The 20445-nt window shown below is 44.8% G+C and overlaps 1 protein-coding gene across 1 annotated transcript; it reads right to left on the bottom strand.

Annotated features, from left to right (window-relative positions):
• Window positions 1-408: 408 nt before the first annotated feature.
• On the bottom strand, window positions 409-20267 carry nup205 (nucleoporin 205). Its single transcript, XM_061036676.1, has 42 exons — window positions 20187-20267; window positions 18123-18265; window positions 17844-18015; window positions 17586-17730; window positions 17149-17308; window positions 16834-17062; window positions 16526-16690; window positions 16214-16389; window positions 15955-16071; window positions 15597-15734; window positions 15335-15485; window positions 14664-14869; window positions 13748-13930; window positions 13496-13546; window positions 12789-12998; window positions 12424-12661; window positions 12140-12329; window positions 11897-12017; window positions 11556-11637; window positions 11278-11442; window positions 11034-11158; window positions 10785-10899; window positions 8879-9028; window positions 8573-8644; window positions 8282-8439; window positions 8108-8188; window positions 7825-8016; window positions 7385-7586; window positions 7103-7201; window positions 6865-7013; window positions 6496-6687; window positions 6260-6381; window positions 5372-5504; window positions 5052-5178; window positions 3940-4013; window positions 3573-3701; window positions 3224-3350; window positions 2868-3040; window positions 2337-2466; window positions 2049-2174; window positions 1096-1172; window positions 409-919 (listed from the first exon to the last, which is right to left on the bottom strand). The coding sequence occupies exons 1-42, from the start codon at window positions 20212-20214 to the stop codon at window positions 767-769; spliced, it is 5976 nt and encodes a 1991-aa protein (XP_060892659.1). The 5' UTR covers window positions 20215-20267; the 3' UTR covers window positions 409-766.
• Window positions 20268-20445: the final 178 nt, after the last annotated feature.

Genomic DNA, 20445 nt, shown 5'->3' with positions numbered 1-20445 from the left:
ATTTTTAACCCAGAAAGAGAGATCATCTTCTAAACTGCACAAACACACCAGCAGCATTTAAGCTTTGCTAACATGTTAGTGCAATTTGGACAGTTTGTCTGCAATTCTTGTGTATTAAAACAAGAAATAACTCCATATTGGCAGCCTAGGACTTCTGTTTTTGTTGCCTTGGTAACAAAAGAAGTATCTTTATCATTTCAGCCTTAATAGTATCGTATCAGAAACTGTTGTAAGATGTTTTCACATATCCTCCTGACCTGGCTGTTCACACATGCACCTCACAGCTGGAGACGATCTCTGTCAGACAGCCGCCCTTCTTGTTTGGAATAAGCAACAGCACAGCCTCTGTTAGCTGCTGGTTTACGTTCAGGTGCTTTGTTCGATGATTTACTTAAACTAGATGAGCTCTTAACAGATTTAGGAAACGTTTATTTTCACACAAAAAAAGAGAGAGAGAGAAATCAGTCCAAACAAAAGAACATTGAATCCTCTGAATGAGTAAAAATGTTTTCATCGAGGAACACTTCTTGCACAGCGTTTGTCAAACATAATTAGGAATGATCACACAGAAAGCAAAACACGTTTTCAGGGCATCAAAGTCCAAAAGTACTAAAGAGCTTCGACCGGTCGGTAGAAAAGAGTGCTGTGTGACAAAGAGTTAAAGAGTCCTCGGTGGTTTTCTGGTTTTGCTTGGCAGACGATTTCATCCAATTCATGAAAAGGGAGCGATTCCATTTTGGTCAGTCTTTGAGTTTGTGTGTGTGTCTCAGCTTTTGGGCTGTCGAAGCAGGCCGCGGATCCTGCGAACCAGGGCCTGGATGAAGGTGTATCTGGAGCGGACCTGGCTGTACTGACCCTCCACCTCCAGCAGCTTCTTCTGCAGAGCCTCTCCGAAACCTGCAGCCATGTCGCCCTTCAGCTGCACAGAAAAAACAAAACAGAATGGTCACAGATGGTTTAGTTCATCGCACATAAATGTACACAGACACAGCTGATCAAGGCACACCCAAAAAAGCAGCATGCAAAGTGTAAGCAGCATTATGCAGTGTGTGCAGGATGCAGACAGCAGGCTGCCAGTTTACATCCTTTACTTACCAGGTCCAGGTCTTGCTGGCTGACTCGGGACAGACTGAGACCCCGGCCTCCACTTGCTTGCAGCCCACCAAACGAGTCTGAAGAAAAAATATATTTAAATTTCATCATTTAGAGTCCAGCTAAATTCACTCAGATCCAAGTCAGGAGAGTCACAGTGATATCTAGTCAGTTTCAACGTAGGTTTTCAAAATGTTCGATACCACGTTGTTATGTTGGAGAGGAATTAATCCATCAAAATCTCAGACAGGGAACCTCAGTGTCCTCTTTTAAATCACTTCTTTATAGTCACTTTTATCTGCTCACCTTTTGTCACCATGCTCAGACTAAACATGGGAAAAGTTTCAGATCTTGGAGGTAAATATAAGGTGGAGTAGAGGCTGCAGAGGGCCCTAAACAGCTCGCTACGCTAGTTCTCTGATAGGAAACTGAAAATGACATGAGACGGCTTCAAGCCTCTATGTAAGCTGTTAAAAACTTCTTACATAAGCTCTCTTCTCCCAGCAGTTGAGAGATAGCCCGACAGCATTCTGTCCCCTATAGGGCTTCCAGAGAGCTGGCCAATCAGAAGACAGCAGCTTATAAAAAACTGTGTTAGGCAAAGGCTGATTTAGGGAATTTACTGACGACAGTATCAGGTAAATAAGGAGTTTTTTGATCTGCTAATGGAGCAAAGCTGCTCTAAAGGTTTCAAAGACTGACAACATGAAGGTGACCATCTTTAAAATTCCTGTATTGTGTCAACCCTAGTCTAAACTCCATTTTATTTCTAGAATAGCGTCATTCAAGGACCTCTGTGATCTGGTTTGAATTTAAAATGAAAGAAGTAAGGTCTTATAAAGCTTCTTATAAAGCTTTTAGGTGTTTCAAGCAGTGGGGGTAACGTGATGCTTTTTCACTTGTTATGATAAAAATTATCTGAATCTAATCGTGGATAAGAAGTGCACGTATCTCACCATCTGTGAGCCGTGATCTGAATAAACCAGCTCCAGGCAACAGGTCTTTTGGGTCGGTGGGAGTACAATGCAACAGGTAGTACTCCAGGTGGCGCCACAGCACAAACAAACACGTCTCGATAACATCTGAAGAAGAAGGAGGTCAAGGCGTGTAACAGAAATTCTAAATGGTTTTCTATCCCAAAGACAGACATAGTGTGGTGAGAACATTTTTCTAAAAGTAGATTTTTCTTTCTCATCTTGAAGCCGCTGTGACTGAAACTGATCCTGCAGCAGAACAAAGGATACAGGAGCAGAGGGACAGCAGCTTGGCTCTGTTGTTAATGAGCTGGACCAGCCGTCTCTTGGCCAGCAAGTTCCTCTGGACCGAGGGGATCTTCTCCACCCCTCCTGGGCCCGACACCAGGCCTTGGCACAGCTAGAAAGAAGATGTCGGTTAGAAGGGCAACAAAAAATGACACAATATCTCAAACAGATTCTGACCTTCACCAAAATGTTCTAATCTGAGATATGTTGTTAGTTAAGACGAGAATCTACCAACACTCAAGCAGAGAACCAGAAACTTTTCTTTAATTTTAATTTGGGCCTTCATGCCTTCTCTACTTTTTTTTCAGCCCTGTATGACCTCTGTGTTGCACACGGCCCTGTAACACCATCACATGAGAATTATAGTGGCGTTTTTCTAGGCTGATAAGGAACAACGTGCATGACCTTACGAGGACATGGCGTTCATGAATTTAAGAAGAGAGAACGCAGTTTGCTCTTAGTTACTACACTGCTGTGCACAAAGAGATGTGTTGCGTATTCATCACTCATTACCTCCTTGAGCTCCTCGGGAGGAAGCTGGTCCAGGCTCTGCAGCTTGCCCAGGCTCTGTCTGTGACTCTGGTGGAAGCGGAAGAAATCTGCAGCGCTGTTCTTCAGCAGGTACAGGACCAGACCCAGGCTGGGGGCCCGGGAGTAAGCCATGGAGGGCAGAGTGGATGACAAGTCTAAAATAAAAATAAAAAACAGATGAGTCATGGTTACTTGAGGAAGAGCTGCTGATGATAAAAAGCTAACTTGCCTTATCAATAAACACAGAGTAGGGTCACATATCTCAGGTATAAGACAATGGAAAGAACTGACAGTCACAGGAGTCAAATTCCTTCGAGTACGTGCAGAATAACACCGACCTGCTCGTCCTCCGTCCCGGCCCGCTGGCTCGCTGCCTGACGGGCTGAAGAGGCAGATGCTGAACTGAGCCTGAGCCGAGCTCTGCAGCAGCAGGGTCTGGCAGTACTCCATGATGTTAGCACACACCTGGACACAGAGGACAGCACCTCTCAGGTCACTCACAGAACAGAGGAGGGCTGATGAATAATCATGACTATGGAGATTAGACTTCACATGCTTTCCTCATACCATCCATTGCTGGAATATGTGAAGGTAACATTACATTTTAGGCACAGAGAATCTAACAAACCACAAAAGGCCTCTCCACCTCACTAAATATTCTCCATTTAAAGATTGTTTTTTTCAGACCTGCTGCATGGAGACCTCCATCTCCTCCCGTCTTTCTGCAGAGTCTCCCGGTGCAGCGATCTCCGCCTGCTTCAGCAACCTCTCACGCTCACTCCCTGCCAGACGGCCCAGCAGGGACAGACAGAGGCGCTGAAAAAAAGGAGAGACGTATTACTGTCTGCACATTCACACGCTGGACTGGGTGTGCATTGGCAGGGATACAGAAGGCAATAACAATAAAATCTAGGGACAGTATTGCAAATTAGTTTAGGCTATAAATGCTGCAGTGTGTGGCATCAGTTTACTTCTCCATATACCAATAAACGTGAATTAATTAAACAAGAGGCGTTAACACTGTGTGGATCTAAAACCATGGCAGCTGTCTCACCTGGAATCTGTTGATGTGTCCCTGGAACTCCAGGAGTGCCGCACCGTTCACCTCCCCGCCCATCTCAAGGACGCCTGAGAGACAAGAGAAGCACAAAAACAACACCAACCATTCAGAGTCCACATCATGTCAAAATGTAGATTTGATAGAGGGTATGCACTGAAGCCCCTATCCTGCCAGGGCACACTCCTTTTGTTAGACTGAGTGGTAAAACAGTCTAAAACACGGTTGTTTTCAGCAGGGGAAGGACAAAAAAACAGAAGTAGAACAGACGAATATCTGCTTAAATTATAAGAACATTATATCAGGAATTATAAGGAAGAGATTCCTCAAATATACCAAAGACACAGCTGTCTGTGGACATCGACTCGTGACCAGAAATCAGGTTTCCTGAAATCTACATGAACCCAATTCTAAAAAGAAAATTCTGCAGGAAGCAGGACTTCTGCTCATCTTTACTCCGTTCCCCTTCTATTCACTTATCCACACATGGGCCTTAATTATGTAATATTCACCAGCAGTATGCCAAAGACGCTCAATTACATTACATGCATTTGAAATGTTTCACTCTATTGTACGTTGTCACATCAGGGGACCCGCGCTTATTGATGATGCACGTATGCTGTGTATGACAACGATCACAGCTGCAGAGAAATATTAAAACAGCAGCCTAAAAAGTTGTGTTTTTTTTTTCCATCAGTGCATTTATGGGAGAGATGTGCAGTCAGCAGACTTTTCTCTCTCTCTTTCTTGGGTGTGTCTCTCGCTCGCTCTCTCTCTCCCGCATGTGCCGGGAATTTTATTTTATAAACAAAGGTTGGGAAATATACCCGGGCGGCCTGTCCAGGTATCGACTTTGTGTGGGAAATGCTGTGATCTATCCAGGTAAAAAGAGAACCTTCTTTGTGACAGTGATTTTAGGCTCAATCTCAACATCCCTCGGAAGGTTTGGTTTTGTTCTCGCTACATTCAGGCTGAACACCGATGCAGCTTCTACGTAGCCTCCGTGCATATAACCACAGTCTTCCACATACTGTAGCGTCAGGTGCATACCCTCTAGACAATAAATAGGAAAGTGTAAACCAGGAAGCAGTGATTGTTCGATAATATACCTGGCAGAGCCGTCTTGCTGATGATGCCTGTAAGCAAAGAGAGCTCCTGCAAAGCTCCCATACTGAGCTCCTGACAGCGCAGCAGGGCCTGAATGGTGTCTGCGTGGACTATCAGCCACTGGAGGACCTGCACACACACAAACACGCGCATACACACACAGTCATTACAGGGACATGAGACATTATACATTAAATTATAGACTCAGTAATAACATCCTGGCTTTGAGGATTTAACGTTTTTGTGTTTCACATATCAGTTACTGATTAAAAAAGAAAAAACCTAAATGCCAAAAAGAGGAGGTCAAAGCTTGTTTGCTTACCTGTGCTGCCCCCTGCTGGTGGTTCATGGTGGTGGAGGTCAGGATCACCTGAAAGAGCCTCAAGGTGGGCAAGAGAATCTGCCTGTAGCGGTCCAGAGGGCTCGGGATGAAACCTGATGGGTCCCTCATCACCCTGAGGACAAAGAGGGAGCAGACGCAAGCTTAGAATTTACTAAAAAGAAGTAGTAGTCCGGGGATAGTTTATAACCACACGGGCCAAAATAGAAGATGACCCTGATTATCAGACCACCCCTCCTTTTCAAGACAAATTGATTTTTTGATGATTACATCTTGTTCTTAAAAATAATATAAACACAATCACCTTGAATAATACACATGAAGTTATTGGTTTGTAAAAATGTTTTCAACACATTTAAGACTAAATTGTCACATTTCAGTATTTCCCACTAAAAGATTGTATACCTGTGGCGGTTGCCGACAGTGGGACATCTATTGAGTTCACATTTTCCCACACAGACACCTCACCTCTTTATACACTCAGCACTTTCATCCTTGTGTGTGACAACACAACTCCAGTGTCAAGAAGTTTGACTCATGATTTTGTAGCTCCTTGTTACATGGACTTACAGTAAGACATCCCTCTCTGTGTCTGATTAGGAGAGGTGAGATTCTCTGCAAGAGCTTGAGAGGTTGAGACCGTCCTGACCCGGGTCTTTCATATTTAAATCCGTGTTCCTTTGGATCCTTATAACATATATATTATCTGGACTATGACCTCGTCTCCCCCTGGTGTCTCCCCCCGGCACTGCAGCTGTGACTGACAGCTGGCTCTACTTTTTTATCTCTCTTATATTCGCACCAATGCGGTCATTAAACAATCATAATAACTTAAAAATGAAAAAATGTTCCTGTCATTTCAGTCCATACCTGTGTGCGTCACTGTCAGGCACCATGTCAAACACCTGACACTCGATCAGCTGAGCCACCAGACCACAGCGCAGCAGCTCCACGGCTCCCTGCCCCGTCTTTGCCACACGAGTCAGCAAAGCCTGAACACACAAAGCAGAGTTTGTACCGTGATTCTCCCGCTCTAACAGGCTTTAGGGCAGAGGTTACTCCCACTCTTCAGCTCTGTGTGTGAGAGATTAAAGTGCACATCTCACCATCTTGCTCTCGTAGATGTAGAGCGGCTTGAGGAGGGGGGGTTGAGGGGTGAGAAGGCTCTGCAGGGCGACATCATCCTGCCTCAGGCTCTCCACCAGCGTTCGCAGGTAACCACTGTTACAGATGTAAACGAGCCACTGGTTCTGACGGTCTATGGACAGGATCCGGTCCAGCACCGCCAGAGCTAACATCTGACACACGAGGAGAGGAGACAAGGATGAGAAACGAGCCTGGATATCTGGAGAGCTAAGGTGTTTGTCTTAAATATTCATGATTAAGTTCTCTGATTTTACATTTCTTAGGATCGATTGTTTAGTCCAAGAATGGCATTAAATCTTTCAATATGCTTAACACAATTTAGACCTCACCCTGCTAATTTCATGGCCGTCACAGGCGTCCCGGCACACCACCTCCATCAGAGACTTTCCGTAGCTCTCGATGATGGCGAGGTTTTCTCTCTGCAGTTTGGAGAAACCATCTTCAGGAGCTGTGAGACGCTCCCACATCGCCTTCCCGGCTGGAGAGAAAAAGAGATGGAAAGCTTTCTTAGACAGGAACTTCTTACAGACTTTGACTGGACTCTGTTATAACGTTTCTGTGTCATACCTGTCTGCAGAGTGTCTGGCTCATCGGGTTTCTGGGCCATCTGAAGGTAGTACAGCAGGGAGCCGTACAAGTGAGCACGCAGACGCTGGTATCCACCTCCTTGATTTAAAAAAAAAAAAAAAGATCATATTATAAAATGTAACAGAGCATGGTTTATCCAACAACAGTGTGAAACAGTGATGTAGCTGTAGGACTTGTGGTGCCTGGAATTAAGATGAATCTGCAAGAATCACATTACTCCATAGTCTATGTAATAAAAGTAGGTTATTTTTAGTCACTCACCAGTACTCAGGATAAAGTCCAGCAGTTTGCGTAGAATCAGGTGCAGGGCTGAGTTGGCAATGGAGGCAAAGCCGGACGAGGCCTCTAGTCCCGCCCCCTGCTGCTGCTCTGACAGGACTGATTGGCTGAGGTGAGCTGTCAGGGTGAAGACTGCCCCAGCAACGATTGGCATCAGTTCTCCTGCTGCATCCTCGGATAACACCTGGACAACGTTTAGTTTTAAGATTAACTTGACATGTTATGTATGTGTGAAAGTTCTAAAAGGACTCAGGTGGTTTTTAGGATTTTCTCTGCTTTGATTTACAGAACAAAAACTACTTTTTAATTTGACCTTTTCTGTTTTTTAAGGATGACGCAGCTAATTTGAATAACACTAAATACAGTAATAATGCATGGATGGAAATTATTGCTGAGCTTAGATCACCCTCGGCATGACAAACCTTATCATGCAGGTCCAGCAGCAGGTCTCTGATGATGAGCTGTCTGTCGTCTGCAGGTATGAGATCTGAAGGGCACGCCGTCAGCAGCGTCTCCACGAGGCTCCTCCATGACCGCAGCGCGTGTCGCTTCGCACTCAGACTTCTTCGGACACGATTACGTTCGACAACCTGCTGCAGGATGGAGTTCACCTCCTACAAGAAAACAAGAAAATACAGACTGAAATCATTGCAGGCTTACAGCTCACTGCATGACGGCCTGTGATCGGGTGATTGATTCACTCACCTCCATTAACAGGGGCCTCTGTCCGATGGCTGCCATCCCCTGCAGTGCATTCACCTCAGCGACCAGCACTCTATGCAGCAACTGTGTGGAAACCAAAACATATCAGTGGATGATTGAACACAAAAACAAAGCTGACACAACAGAGACGATCACATCCTCAACCTGGAGGCCCACCTTAACGTTGCACACGGTGTGTCCTTGCTCGTTCACGTGCTCACAGTTTGAGATCACCTGCTCAATCTGAGCGCGCTCAAAGAAGTCCAGCTGCAGCAGCTCGGGCATGTCCTGGCTGAAGTCGATGGCGTCCAGCACACTCAGCAACTTCCTGCGCACTAATGATATCAAACGGACGAGGTGAGAGGTCAATATTAGTCTGGGATTATTTTAACAGAACCTGAGCATCATATGACAGCCAGAATGATAATGAACTTGATATTGATTATATTACTTCAAGTTTGCACAAACCTTTAGAAACAGTGTCAAAATGCAGGAATCCACTGACTGATCTGGTTTCCTCCTCCATGCCAGTTTCTCCATCTGGTGCAAAACAAGTTAGAGCATGAATGATATGTGTTGGTGGTCATGATGTTTGGACTTTTGAGTTTGCATGCGAGGGAGTGTGATTATTACTTTTGGATATAAAACAGTTTACAGGCAGGCTTTGGCCAACAGAACTTCTCACAATGTTTAAACCAAAAACATGAAACAATTGGGCCAGAATGTATTCCTTTCCTTCAATAATTGGTGTAGATTGCACATCCATAGAAATACCTGAATGTTGGGTGTGTGGCTGGTCGTCCAACAGGAGGCTGACGAGACGCTGTGTGTGTGAACGCTGGCGGTTCAGTGAGGTCACTCTCAGCTCGATCGCAGCTGTTTTCATGAGCCAAGACATCTGGGACAGGGCGGCGATCTGATTGCCTTAAGGAAGCAGAAAACGTAGAATTGAGGTAATGAAGAAACAAGACATGCATCTTATTTTTATCAAAACATTCATCTGCATCAGATGCTTTTATCTAAAGCGACGCACATCAGAGAGTAAGAACAACACAATAGAGGATGTAGAGAGGAGGAAAGAACGTCAGGAACTGCAAACGAACAGCTTTAAGTCCGACTAGACACACAGGTACCGACAGGAAGTGACCAGAGGCCGAGCACAGGTACAGACAGGAAGTGACCAGTCAGAGGCAGAGCACAGGTGCTGACAGGAAGTGACCAGAGGCAGAACACTTTTGTTTTTAAGTAATTGAAGTCAACATATCGTCATCAACAACATCTACAGCCGTTCTTAAGAGTTCTCATCAGCATCGAAACCATCCTAACTATCATCACCTTCATCATCATCATCATGATTTAGATTGTAAAAAGTTTTTGAAATCTGTTTCCCATAAAATAGACAACAGAGCAAGCATGCCGTTTTGGGATCTTTGTCTTGATTCTGCGGTGTACACTGATGAAGGCTCCTTGTACGCTGCTGCTCTACCAAAGTTAAGAGATGTTAAAGGACATCAAGTGTGCTGTCTTTTCCACTTGTTATGTTTCTTGTCTTTTTGTGGTCATGTACTCAAAAAGTTGTCATTGTTCCCTTTTTCCTTCTGTGTGTCATGGATGTACAGAGAGCCTCAGTATGAGAGAACTAGACTAAGCTACACTATCAGCCTTCCTGCCCCCTGCTGTGCACTCTCTTTCTCTCATGTTGCCAACTTTGACTCAAGCAATCAAGTTGTATTGTTCCTATTACGCATTGATCGGTATCAATAGAATAGTGATATTTTAAATTGTATTAGGATATTAATAATCTGAACTTGAATACCAGGAACTGATAAATCCTCCTACTGCTGCCTTTGGAGACGACCTCCTCTAATCCGATGATTCACTTTGTTCAAATTGAGGGTTTTTCTATGACATCGTAAAACCCTTTCTGCTTATCGAACAGTCGGAAACAAAAGGGAAACCCGCTGATCCCTGATGGATGAGGTGACGCAGACTCATCGCCTTAGATGAAAGCGGAGTGATCACGCTTGTTGTGTAAAGTCAACACAAAGGCCTGATCTAAGGCAGATAAAAACTGAGTATCAGCTGAATAATTCACACAGCATTGTAATTAACGTAAAATCCAGAATATAAGTCGCACCAGTATGTTAGACGTAGTGAGGCGATTTCCACTGTGTTCAGCAAAGAGCACAACATTCAGTTTATGTGCAGCTGTTTGTTTTTTTTAGAAGACAGGAAAGTTGACAGAGACGGAAATCAGGGAGGGAGAGGGTGGGGAATGATGTGCGGGAAAGGAGCCATAAAAGTCATGGAGCCCACAAACTAACCACTAGGCAAGCGACGACCCCCGTTAGTGTGCAAGTGCAGCTATGTAGCTCTTTTAGTATCATGTGTTCTCTCCATGTGCAGTTCATAATCATGCTAGCTACCAGCACGGTAGTTGAGCTCTCAGCCTAAGGTAACGTTGGTAGTTGTGAAGTAAAGAACCACAGCCAGAGACAGATTTGCAGAGAGTCGTGCTGCTCACATCCTCTGGTACCTTTCTGTCTTTGACTGAGGAGTCTATTCTACTTCCTGAACTACACAAGGAACAGTCAACCTCCATTTCATTTAAGCACGCTTTGTGCAGAGAAGTGACTGCTTGTCGTACAAATGAAGATATCTGCAGGGACTCTGTACTCACTGGACAGGATGAAGGGGAGGTGCTGCAGGTGAGAGAACAGGAAGTCCTGGCTGGTCCTCAAATAGCGCATGGTGGGTCCTGATGTATCCGGGCAGGCACACAGCTGGTAGATCACCTGAGAGAGGAAAACCATCCAAGAAACACATGAAACCCACTTTAAAACATAGAAGAATCTTTTGTGCTACCCTGACTGATCATCCTGTCATGGAGTTTGATTTCTGGCAGTCTGGAGCAGAGGATGAAGTGTACCTGGTAGCAGAGCTCGGCCAGGTGTGGCGCCTGCTGTGTGAGTACAGGTCCTGATCTCTTCTCGGTGCCTCTCTGCAGCAGACTCAGAATGGCGTGCAGGCAACTCCGTGGACACCCCAACACACCTGTAACATGAATGCACCGATATTACTCTCTGGTTGACCTGATCTTTTCCATCTAAATAGGAATATTGCTAGAAAAAGACACAAAAATAAACATCCAAACAGTTGGAGCTTTGTCTGACCCGGGTCCTGCAGGTTGGTAGTGGACACCGGCTTCTTGACTTCATAACCCAGAAGATAGAGGGCCAGGTTGGGGGTCTTCAGCTCCAAAGAGGTGATGAGCAGGTTCAGCATGTGGATCTGAGTTTCATGTCGGATTCTCGAAACCTTATTTTGTGGGTCAGAGTCTGGAAATTTGGAATTAAAGTGCACATTGTTAAAAAAAAAAAGGGTTAAAAAAAGAAGAGTTTGAATCTACTGCAGAAGATTTTACAGATTACACCGTATGTCCTCCTCTCACCGTCTTCTCTCTCTGCTCCCTCCTCCGCCTCTTCGTTATCCAGACACTCCACAAAGCCCGCCATGAGTTTGTCACTCACAGCCTGCAGCACAGAGAAGGAGACCGTTCTCAAACACAACTACAGTTTAACACATCATCGAAGTCAATCAAACACAAACACACCTGGACTTATAACAAGAAGCTTCCTGTCATTCAAGAAGCATTACATTCAAACATAGATACTGATTGTCACAGATAACCAATCTAGCTATCCGATATCAGGATCAGATCGGTGCATCTCTTACTATAATACATTATAGGTATAGTGGCTCTATTTTGAATGAAACTTGAGACTTGTGTACCTGGTCATGTGTGAAATCTCCCACCAGCCGGTTCTGAATGTTGGGGTAGTTGGCGATACGACGCAGGATCTTTGCACTCTGGAAAGCAGCCTCTGGGTTGGAGCTGCTGTGGTACAGATACCTGCAAAGGCAGACCGTCATTTAGTCGTAACTATTCTTTAAAAAATTATCCTTTAAAGACGTTATTTTTCTTATATATCATCTACAATAACTTATTATTTACTCACAACTTTAGTCTCATACCTTGCAATATTGACGATGTGATCGGCTCTTCGAGTTTGAGGACTGACCCCCTGGAGGAGCTGCTCCAAGGGGGACACCAGCAGGGAGGACTGGCTCTCCCTGAGGAGGTCCATGTACATCACCTCCTTCTGCAGAGCCAAGTCCAGCAGGCACAGGCAGTGAAGCACGGCCGACTCCAAGTGCTTCTTACCTGCAGGGGGAGAATAACAAAGCGTGGCGTCAGAGCCGTCACACACATACACACTCTCATTCTCCGAGAGCAGCAGCAGCATATGTTCTCTCACCAGGGAAGGGTGCGTAGGTGTCCAGCTGGCGTACGCCCTCCTCCAGCAGGCTGAGGCAGAGCGCCAGCATGGGCGAGTCGTTAAGCAGGTGGAACATGATGCTGTGGCCGGGGGGCTTGTGAGCAGGGACCTGCTCCCCCTGCAGCTCCACCATCTCCTGCACAAAGTCTGATGGCTGGGGCTCGTAGTCCCGCAGCAGCTTGTGGAACACCTCCAGCACAGCATCTGCGACCTCCCACTGAGGGACGGCAGAGGAGTAAACAGGAAAGACATTAACAAATACATTTTTAATGCAAAGGGTGCACATGCACGGAGCAGCTGCACGTTTTAATCATGTAAAGAAAGAGCAGAAAATGGTAGCTGACCTTCTCTGCTGGGCGGCGGTACGCTCTGGTCGGGAAGGGCAGGAACACAGAGTCACGAAGGAAGTTCAGGTAGGGCTGAAAGCCTGGCACACGTAGCCCCGCCCCCAAATTGACAGGCATGCTGCTCTCCACCAATGTGCTTGTCAGATGACAGAAGCCACGTGTCAGGGGATACTCCTCGCAGCTGGACTCGATCTCATTCAACTCCACCTGAGGGCCAAAGTAATCATCAGAAAGTTTGAGATGACTGTTTGCCAGTCAATCACAGGGCTGACAACCATCTACACTCACATTCATACCTACGGGATATTTTAGAGTCACCAGTTAACCTAACCAGCATGTCTTTGGACTGTGGGAGGAAGCCAGAGTACCCGGAGAGAACCCACACATGCACGAGGAGAACATGCAAACTCCACACAGAGAGACTCCTGTCAGACGGGGATTCAAACCAAGAACTAACCACTGCCATGCCACAGCCCTGACTTACATCTGATTGTTACACATTGATAATTTAAGTAGAATTTGTCACTAAAAGATGAGAACTCATTCCTTATTTAAATATTCCTGTTCAGTCAAAGTAATGTTACTGCAAACCAACTAGAAGAGGATCTTGGCAGACTCAAGTGCAACGTATCAGCCATCTTATCTGACTATCATGAAGCTTAAAGACAAGATAAATATCAGCTCCATCAAACAGAGAGACTCACCTCGATCCCAGCGGCCTGTCTCTGTCCTGGGGCTCGAACTGTCTGAAGAATCTGAGGTGAAAGAACAAAAAGTAACAAAACTTTAAATCTGAACAATATGTATGTATCAACACGTGAAGCTGTGAAACTAGAAACAATGTCATAACACTGAAAGACTTAAGTATTTCAGAAACAATAACAATAACAGCTGGACTGATTATATGACTTCACAGATTCTGTCCTGTGGTGAAATGATGGAATATGCTGGCTGACCTGTGTGTATTCCAGTGACTGCCAGAGCGAAGCAGCGATCTCTGGTGACTTCCCAAACGCAGCCAGGCAGTGCAGGACCTCAGCCTTTAGGACGGGAGGAACGCTGCACTGAAGCAGCCCCAACATCACAACCACCGGGGTCCACTGAGGATGCTCACACAACGCCAGGCGAGCATTCTCACTCTGGAGGAAAATTAAAATCACACAGACACACATACATTTAGTTAAGAATGACTTAAGAAACCTGAACAGTAGACGTGCGTAACCCCCCTCCCCTCCTGCTGCACCTTCTTCCAAAGGTAAAACATTACTTTGACAGAAAAAAGGAACTCCCAACAGATCGAACATAAATAAAAACAGCTTAAAGGAACGGTGAAAAATAAAATGTTTGATGTCACAAGGTGGATATGACTTTTGACCCGTCAACTGGGCAGTCTGGGAATTAAGTGATACAAATCATTCAAAAAGGCACAGCGGTATCTCTATTTTCCATCATGGCGGCTGCAGGAAGACGCAGCGGTGGCTTAACCACAGTGTGACAAACAAGATGGAATAACACCCAACTAATGCATGACCTTAATCTGTTAACGCTGACAGTCCTAAAGTGATATTCCACATTTATAGTGTTGACATATTAAAAGCATAAAACCAAGGCACTTGTGACTTAGTGGTTGGTGCGCAAGCCACCATGTAAGGAGGCAATAGTCTGTCAGCGGGGAGGCTGGGGGTTGAGTCTGACATGTGGCTTCTTTCCTGCATGTCGTTCCTGTCTCTCTCTCTCTCTCTCTCTCCCTGTCTCTCTCTCTCTCTCTCTGAGTTCTGACTCAATCCACCGTCCTGTCTCTCAGTGAAGGCATGACATGCCCAAAAATAAATTTTAATAAAAGCCGTCCAGGTAGTGAATGTTGTTTCATACCCAGGTAATAATGGTGGTGAGCAGCTCCAGAAATGAGGTGAGTCCCTCCAGCTCTCTCTGCGTGATGCCCCTCAGTGGCGGATGTCGGTACTGTGAAGCGTCTGGATTTGGGAAGTCTCGTCGCAGGTTCTCGTGGTAGAGCATGAGGGAGTGAAAGAAATGTTCCCAAGACACCGGGCTGCCGGAAACTCCCTGGATGTTGTCACCTGATCGCAGATACAGAAAGTTAATTTGCAGTCGTTCAGATACTACAGACTATTCAGCTGAAGGCTTTCAGAGTCTGATGTTCCAATACCACAGCGCTGTGTATGTGTGTGCTACATGTCTGACTGTGTGTGTGTATGGGGAGCTCCTGCTGTGCCGTGCTTCACACCAATATCACGCCGTCACTGATTCAATACCAACGTACAAAGACGTGATGACAGCTGAGCTTAGTTGCAGCATTACAACAGACGGCTAATTTGTATAGTGTAATGTAAACAGACATTAATCCAACTAGAGAGCCACAAAAAAACAGTCCAATACTCTAATGGAGGAAATTCCCAATCCAGATCAAGGCTTAACTGCACATCAAATGTTTGTTCTAATATCAGAAATCAATCTGAAAATATGTTTACTGAACCCCAGAGATTAAAAAAAGCTTTCACGTTATGACAGCAGTCTGCCCTTACTGTGTGTGGCTCCGTTGGTTTTCAGCAGGCTGAAGCAGTAGTGAGCACACTGAGGACCGTTGGCGAGGCCTTTCAGCATACGCAGATAGGAGATGTAGAGCGTGGAGGGCAGAAGGTCTCCCATCTGACGCACAAACTTTGACAAAACCACCTGCAGAAACAAAGAAAGCGATTCATCTTCAACATTTCAGGATTTTTGTACTTTTCTATACAACTCTCAGAGGTATGTGATTTGAACTCTCAGTGCAGAAACGGCTCTCACCTGTTTGTGTGGAGGCCTCTGCAGGGCCATTCCCAGGTAGGATCCCTGCAGAGAGGTGTGCTGAAGGGACTCTGTGGGACACCAGAACTCCAGACCCAACTCCAGCCCAAAAGAGTCCTTACTGTAAAACTCTCCTATCTGGAAAAGAAAAGCACAAAACACCGTAAAAAAAAACTGAAACAAACTACCCGCAGCATGTTTCCACACACAGTTTAACTGCTGTTTACTCTTTGTAACTTAGTAACAGTAAGCACCAGTGAGAAACGCTCTGTTCTACATAAATAAATACATAAATAAAGGGTTATGATTAATGATACATGTATGTATGTGTGTAAATGTGTTCTGAAAATTGGCTCACGAGGGTCATGAGGTGGTCTAAGTCCTTGCGTAATGACGCTGGGAGCTCACTGTCCATCTGCAGCGACATGTGCACCAGACGAGCATCCTCATCAGCCCGGTTACGAAGCTGCTTCACCTACAAGGACAGAAAAATGAATAGAAACATAGAAATAAAACCATTAGAGCAGACGACGTCCTGTATCCTCACACCCATAGTGGTCCCTCCAAATCAACCTGATACTCAAGTATTAATTGTGGACACCTTTGGCCTCTCTCACCTTCATCGGCATCAGTGCCAGGAAGTCTGTGATTAGTGAATGGAGGCGGCGGATGTAAAACTCCTCCTGGGAAAAACTCTCACAGCCCAGCATGCCCTCCTTCATAAACAAGAAGACATCTCCGAGCAGCGCCAGGTCAGCTAGAGCCTCGTCCCCCTCTGTGAACTCCACCAGGGCTGCAAAGAACACAATATCTCACATTTAAAAGGCTCCACGTTTGAGCGCCACTTATCTTGAAACTTAAATTCAGTCTTAAAAGGTTTCCTTCAAACAACTGGAAGGCACATTTAATGTCATTTAAGGAGACCTTACCGGATCCCTGTGGTAGCTGAGAGAGGACCCTCAGAGAAAGAGCCCAGGCCATGCGACACACTGCCTGAAGGCCTGGAAGCTTCCACGGCTGACCGTCCATCAAACGACTGTGCACCGCAGACACATACTGCCTCTCAGTCAGCAATGGCAGAGCCTGGAGCAGATCTGAAATATCACAACGTAAGAGTTAATACTTCACTAACTTTAAAACAATAACAGTGAAATTAAGAGCTGCCCTGTGCACAGGAATAGGAGGTTTTACTGAATTTAAAGAGATAGATATAGTCCATATTTTAAAATACTCTCACCTTCTCTGTCTTCTGTTCCCTGTTCTATGAAGCTCACGTCCAAGCAGTACAGCAGAGCCATCACCAGAGCCAGGTTCACACTGTCCAATGAGCCGTCAGCTTGAGCTGTGACCGTCTCCAGGTGGCCAATCAGAGCCAGCGTGTCATCTTTAGTCAGCGGTGATTGGCAGGTCCAGGAGAAGAGGCTGTCTGCCAGAGCCTGTCTGCATTCTTTGATGAGGTCTGACACCTGAGAACAAGAGACAAGAGTTAAATCGACGTCTGTGTTTGTAGATTCTTTTCATGAAGATTTCTACGTCAGTCACAACACATTACCTCCTTTCTGTGCTTCTCGTTTCCCAGGCCGCGCTCCTTCTGCAGGCGTTCGAACTCACGTGTCACACTTATCTCTGACACCAAGGTGAGGATGCGTTTGGTTAAGCCTTGGCTCATCAGTTCGTCTGTGAAACATGTCGTATAAGCCACCAGCTCCCCACTGAGTGAGAAAACAGACAACAGGGCGGATCAATAACAACAAGACGGTGTAAGACAAAGACACAACAAGATGAGCATTTATGTCAGTATACTGACAATTAATAGACCCTGTCAAGAAACTAAAATTGTAACTTCAATTTGATACTTCTAAATATCAAACAATATCGATACCTGTTTCTATAAAAGAAAAAGAAGACCTAGGTAAAGTACAGAAGTATTCAAACTTTTGACAACCTTACATATTAGTGCTTCAATATTACTTCAAGGCAGCTTGTTACCTCAGGTCCAGGGTGAAGGTCTTTCCCTGGCGTGACTGGATGAGTGTGCGCAGGGAGTTTGCCACACAACGCTTTCCATCCCAGTAGAGCAGCACGGCTACTAGGCCTCGTGTCAGACCTGGAAAATGTGGCTGCTGCTGCTCACCTGGAGACAGAAGCATATATTCAGGAAACTGGTTGAGTTCATTAAACTAGCTGGCTGTAGCTATAACATCTTCAAAATATGTTGTGTTATCATGTTCGTCACGTCCAGTTTACCTGCCAACAGAAGCTCCAAAGCTGCCAATTCTCCAATATCAAACAAATCACTGAGGATGAAGGCCTCTTTGAGAAGCTGCTCTGGAAGAAGACGAGACCCCTGCTGACCTTGGATGGGGATACCTTCTGTGCTCGCTTTACGCACCTTTTCTCTCTGCTCGGCACTCTTTGGCTGAAAGGGAAGACGACACCAAATAAATGTCCCAGTTTGTAGAATACTGTCACATTCAGATATGAGCTAACACTTATTTCAATATTTGTATATGCGCAGCGTCTTACCGGGTTCTTGAAGAGTGAGAGAAAGTTGGCTTTGTGTTTCTTCAGCTGAAGGTCCAGGAGGTGGACGCTCTCGGGCTGCCTCCTCAACACCGCCCCGTCCACCGTCTCCCACAACTCCTTCAGCGGCCCCCACAGACTGGCTCCTAGGGTGGTGAGAGAAATGTTGAAGTTCATGCCTCACCACACCTCCACAGAACTGATCTGCACCACTCCAGATGATTTATTTATTTAATCTGTGATTCTTTGGTACAACTGATCAAAATCCTCCTGCGTCTCTCTGTGAGATCAAACAGCAGCTCTGGAGGCTGTTGGATGCTCCACTCGGATCACACCCAACACTTCCGGATCTCACATAAAGCATGCTGTATTTCATTATGTAGGATTACTTTTTCTCTGTTTCATCTCACCATATCTGTGTTTATCATGTAGGTACCAACTGGTGGTTAATGGTGACCACAATTAGAAATGTATCATCAGCAGCGTAACAGCCTGCTGTAGTGTGGAGCTGCAAACTTAAGACAAAGGAACTCTGTTACAGAGCGCTTTGTGTTCAGTCCAAAAACTATAGATATAGCCTCTAAACGCACACTTCTCTTTCGATGTCAGACTACCCAGCATGCGCTGCAGTCAGTGCGCAGTCACACACACGCACACTAGGGATGTAAATATTAATTGTGAGGCAGTTAAAAATCATTTCAAAGGAGTCAAGGTTTACATCAGTACTCTGAAAAAAGAATTGCAATAATATCTTGAGTGTAAGCAGCTGCAGAGCAAGATTTTGAAATTGAGGACGCACCACTGTCTTTTAAATCGGAGGTGTGGAAGCATTTTGGCTTCCCCAAGACAGAAAATGAAAGAGGTGAGAAGATAACAGACAAGACAAAAACTGTGTGCAGATATTACAAAAAGACAGGGAACTACACAAACAGCACGACCAACATGATGCAGCATTTAATCTACACCAAGGCCAAACCCCACTGACAAGCGGGTTTGCAGCCCCGCTCGCCCAAACGAGTGCAAGAGCCAAAGAGATTACTGGGTGCTTTGGTGTTTTCATGAAAAAATGAAAGGAATCTTTTTCAGTCATCTTATACTTTGTCTTCATTTTGTAAAATAAATTGTGTGAGAATCGTATCGTGAACCCAGTATCGTGAACCATATCATATTGTGAGTTGAGTGAATGTTACATCCCTAGCAAGAAGTTATTGTGGGGGGGGGCACAACAGTGAAAACATAACTCTCCTGGTAGCTTTTTATCTCCAAACAGTGTTCAGCAACCAACATTTTCCTTTCAGAAAATATATCACTTTCACAATTCAATTCAATTGTTTCACATCTCCAACTTTCAAATTTCTCTTCCAAAACTCCATAGTGCACCTTTAATAAAATACACATGTTAAGTGTATGTATGTATGTATAAGTTTATCACTGGAGAAGAAACACTAAGGTCATGTACTGCTCGCTGTAACTCCTGCCTACTTTTTAGAAAGCACAGATAATATTGTAACTCTCCAGGACTGAAACATATGAATGTATTTATGTAATTAGTTGCTGTGGTATCGAAACAGTTATTGATTTTGTATGGTTTTTGTAGTATCATATCAACGTTTAAAGATTAGGTATCTTGACAACCCTAGAAATAAAAACATCACAATGATCAAACACATCGATGTCAAACATTTCTTTACGTCACTCAGTTAGTTTCAGTTTTGTTTCCTACAAAATAAACTAATCTGCTGCTCATTTGATGTGTCGTATTGTATGTATGACATTAGAGAATCTCCAATGTTATTAACGCTGTTTGAAAACGTGTCTGCACCTTCAACTAAATCACCTGTTTAACCACATTAGTAGACCGAACGTGTACATTTAAGCTAGGCTAAGTTAGCCTAGCATGAGTGCCTGAACTTGAGTGAACCATCACCATGGCGACAAATCACGACCTGCAACAAACCTGTCGTTATGAAGCGAACATGTGTGTGTTTATGTGCAGGGTAAAAACTACCTGCAACTGATAAAACCGACCACATAGTACTAACTTAATGAAAGAAATGTGATTCATACCCGAATTTACCGCCATCTGCGCCGCCATGATACGCTGCTCGGAAAGTCGGACAGGAGAGTCTAAGTATTCGCCGGTGTCAAATTTAAAATTATAAACTCGCTTAACACGGTGATGTCAGGAATGATAAACAATTAATAGCCACCATGCTTAATAGATATATAAAGTGTGTTCTTTAAACTCTATATGAAATTTATATGTATATGATTAATTTGAAACTTTCAGGCGGGGTCCTTACACCTTTTCAGACGCGCAAAGCTA

This window comes from Labrus mixtus, chromosome 4 (assembly GCF_963584025.1).
Source record: "Labrus mixtus chromosome 4, fLabMix1.1, whole genome shotgun sequence".
Classification (NCBI taxonomy): Eukaryota; Metazoa; Chordata; class Actinopteri; order Labriformes; family Labridae; genus Labrus; species Labrus mixtus.
The sequence above is the reverse complement of the archived record's forward strand: the minus strand, read 5'-3'. Positions and strand labels throughout refer to the sequence as shown.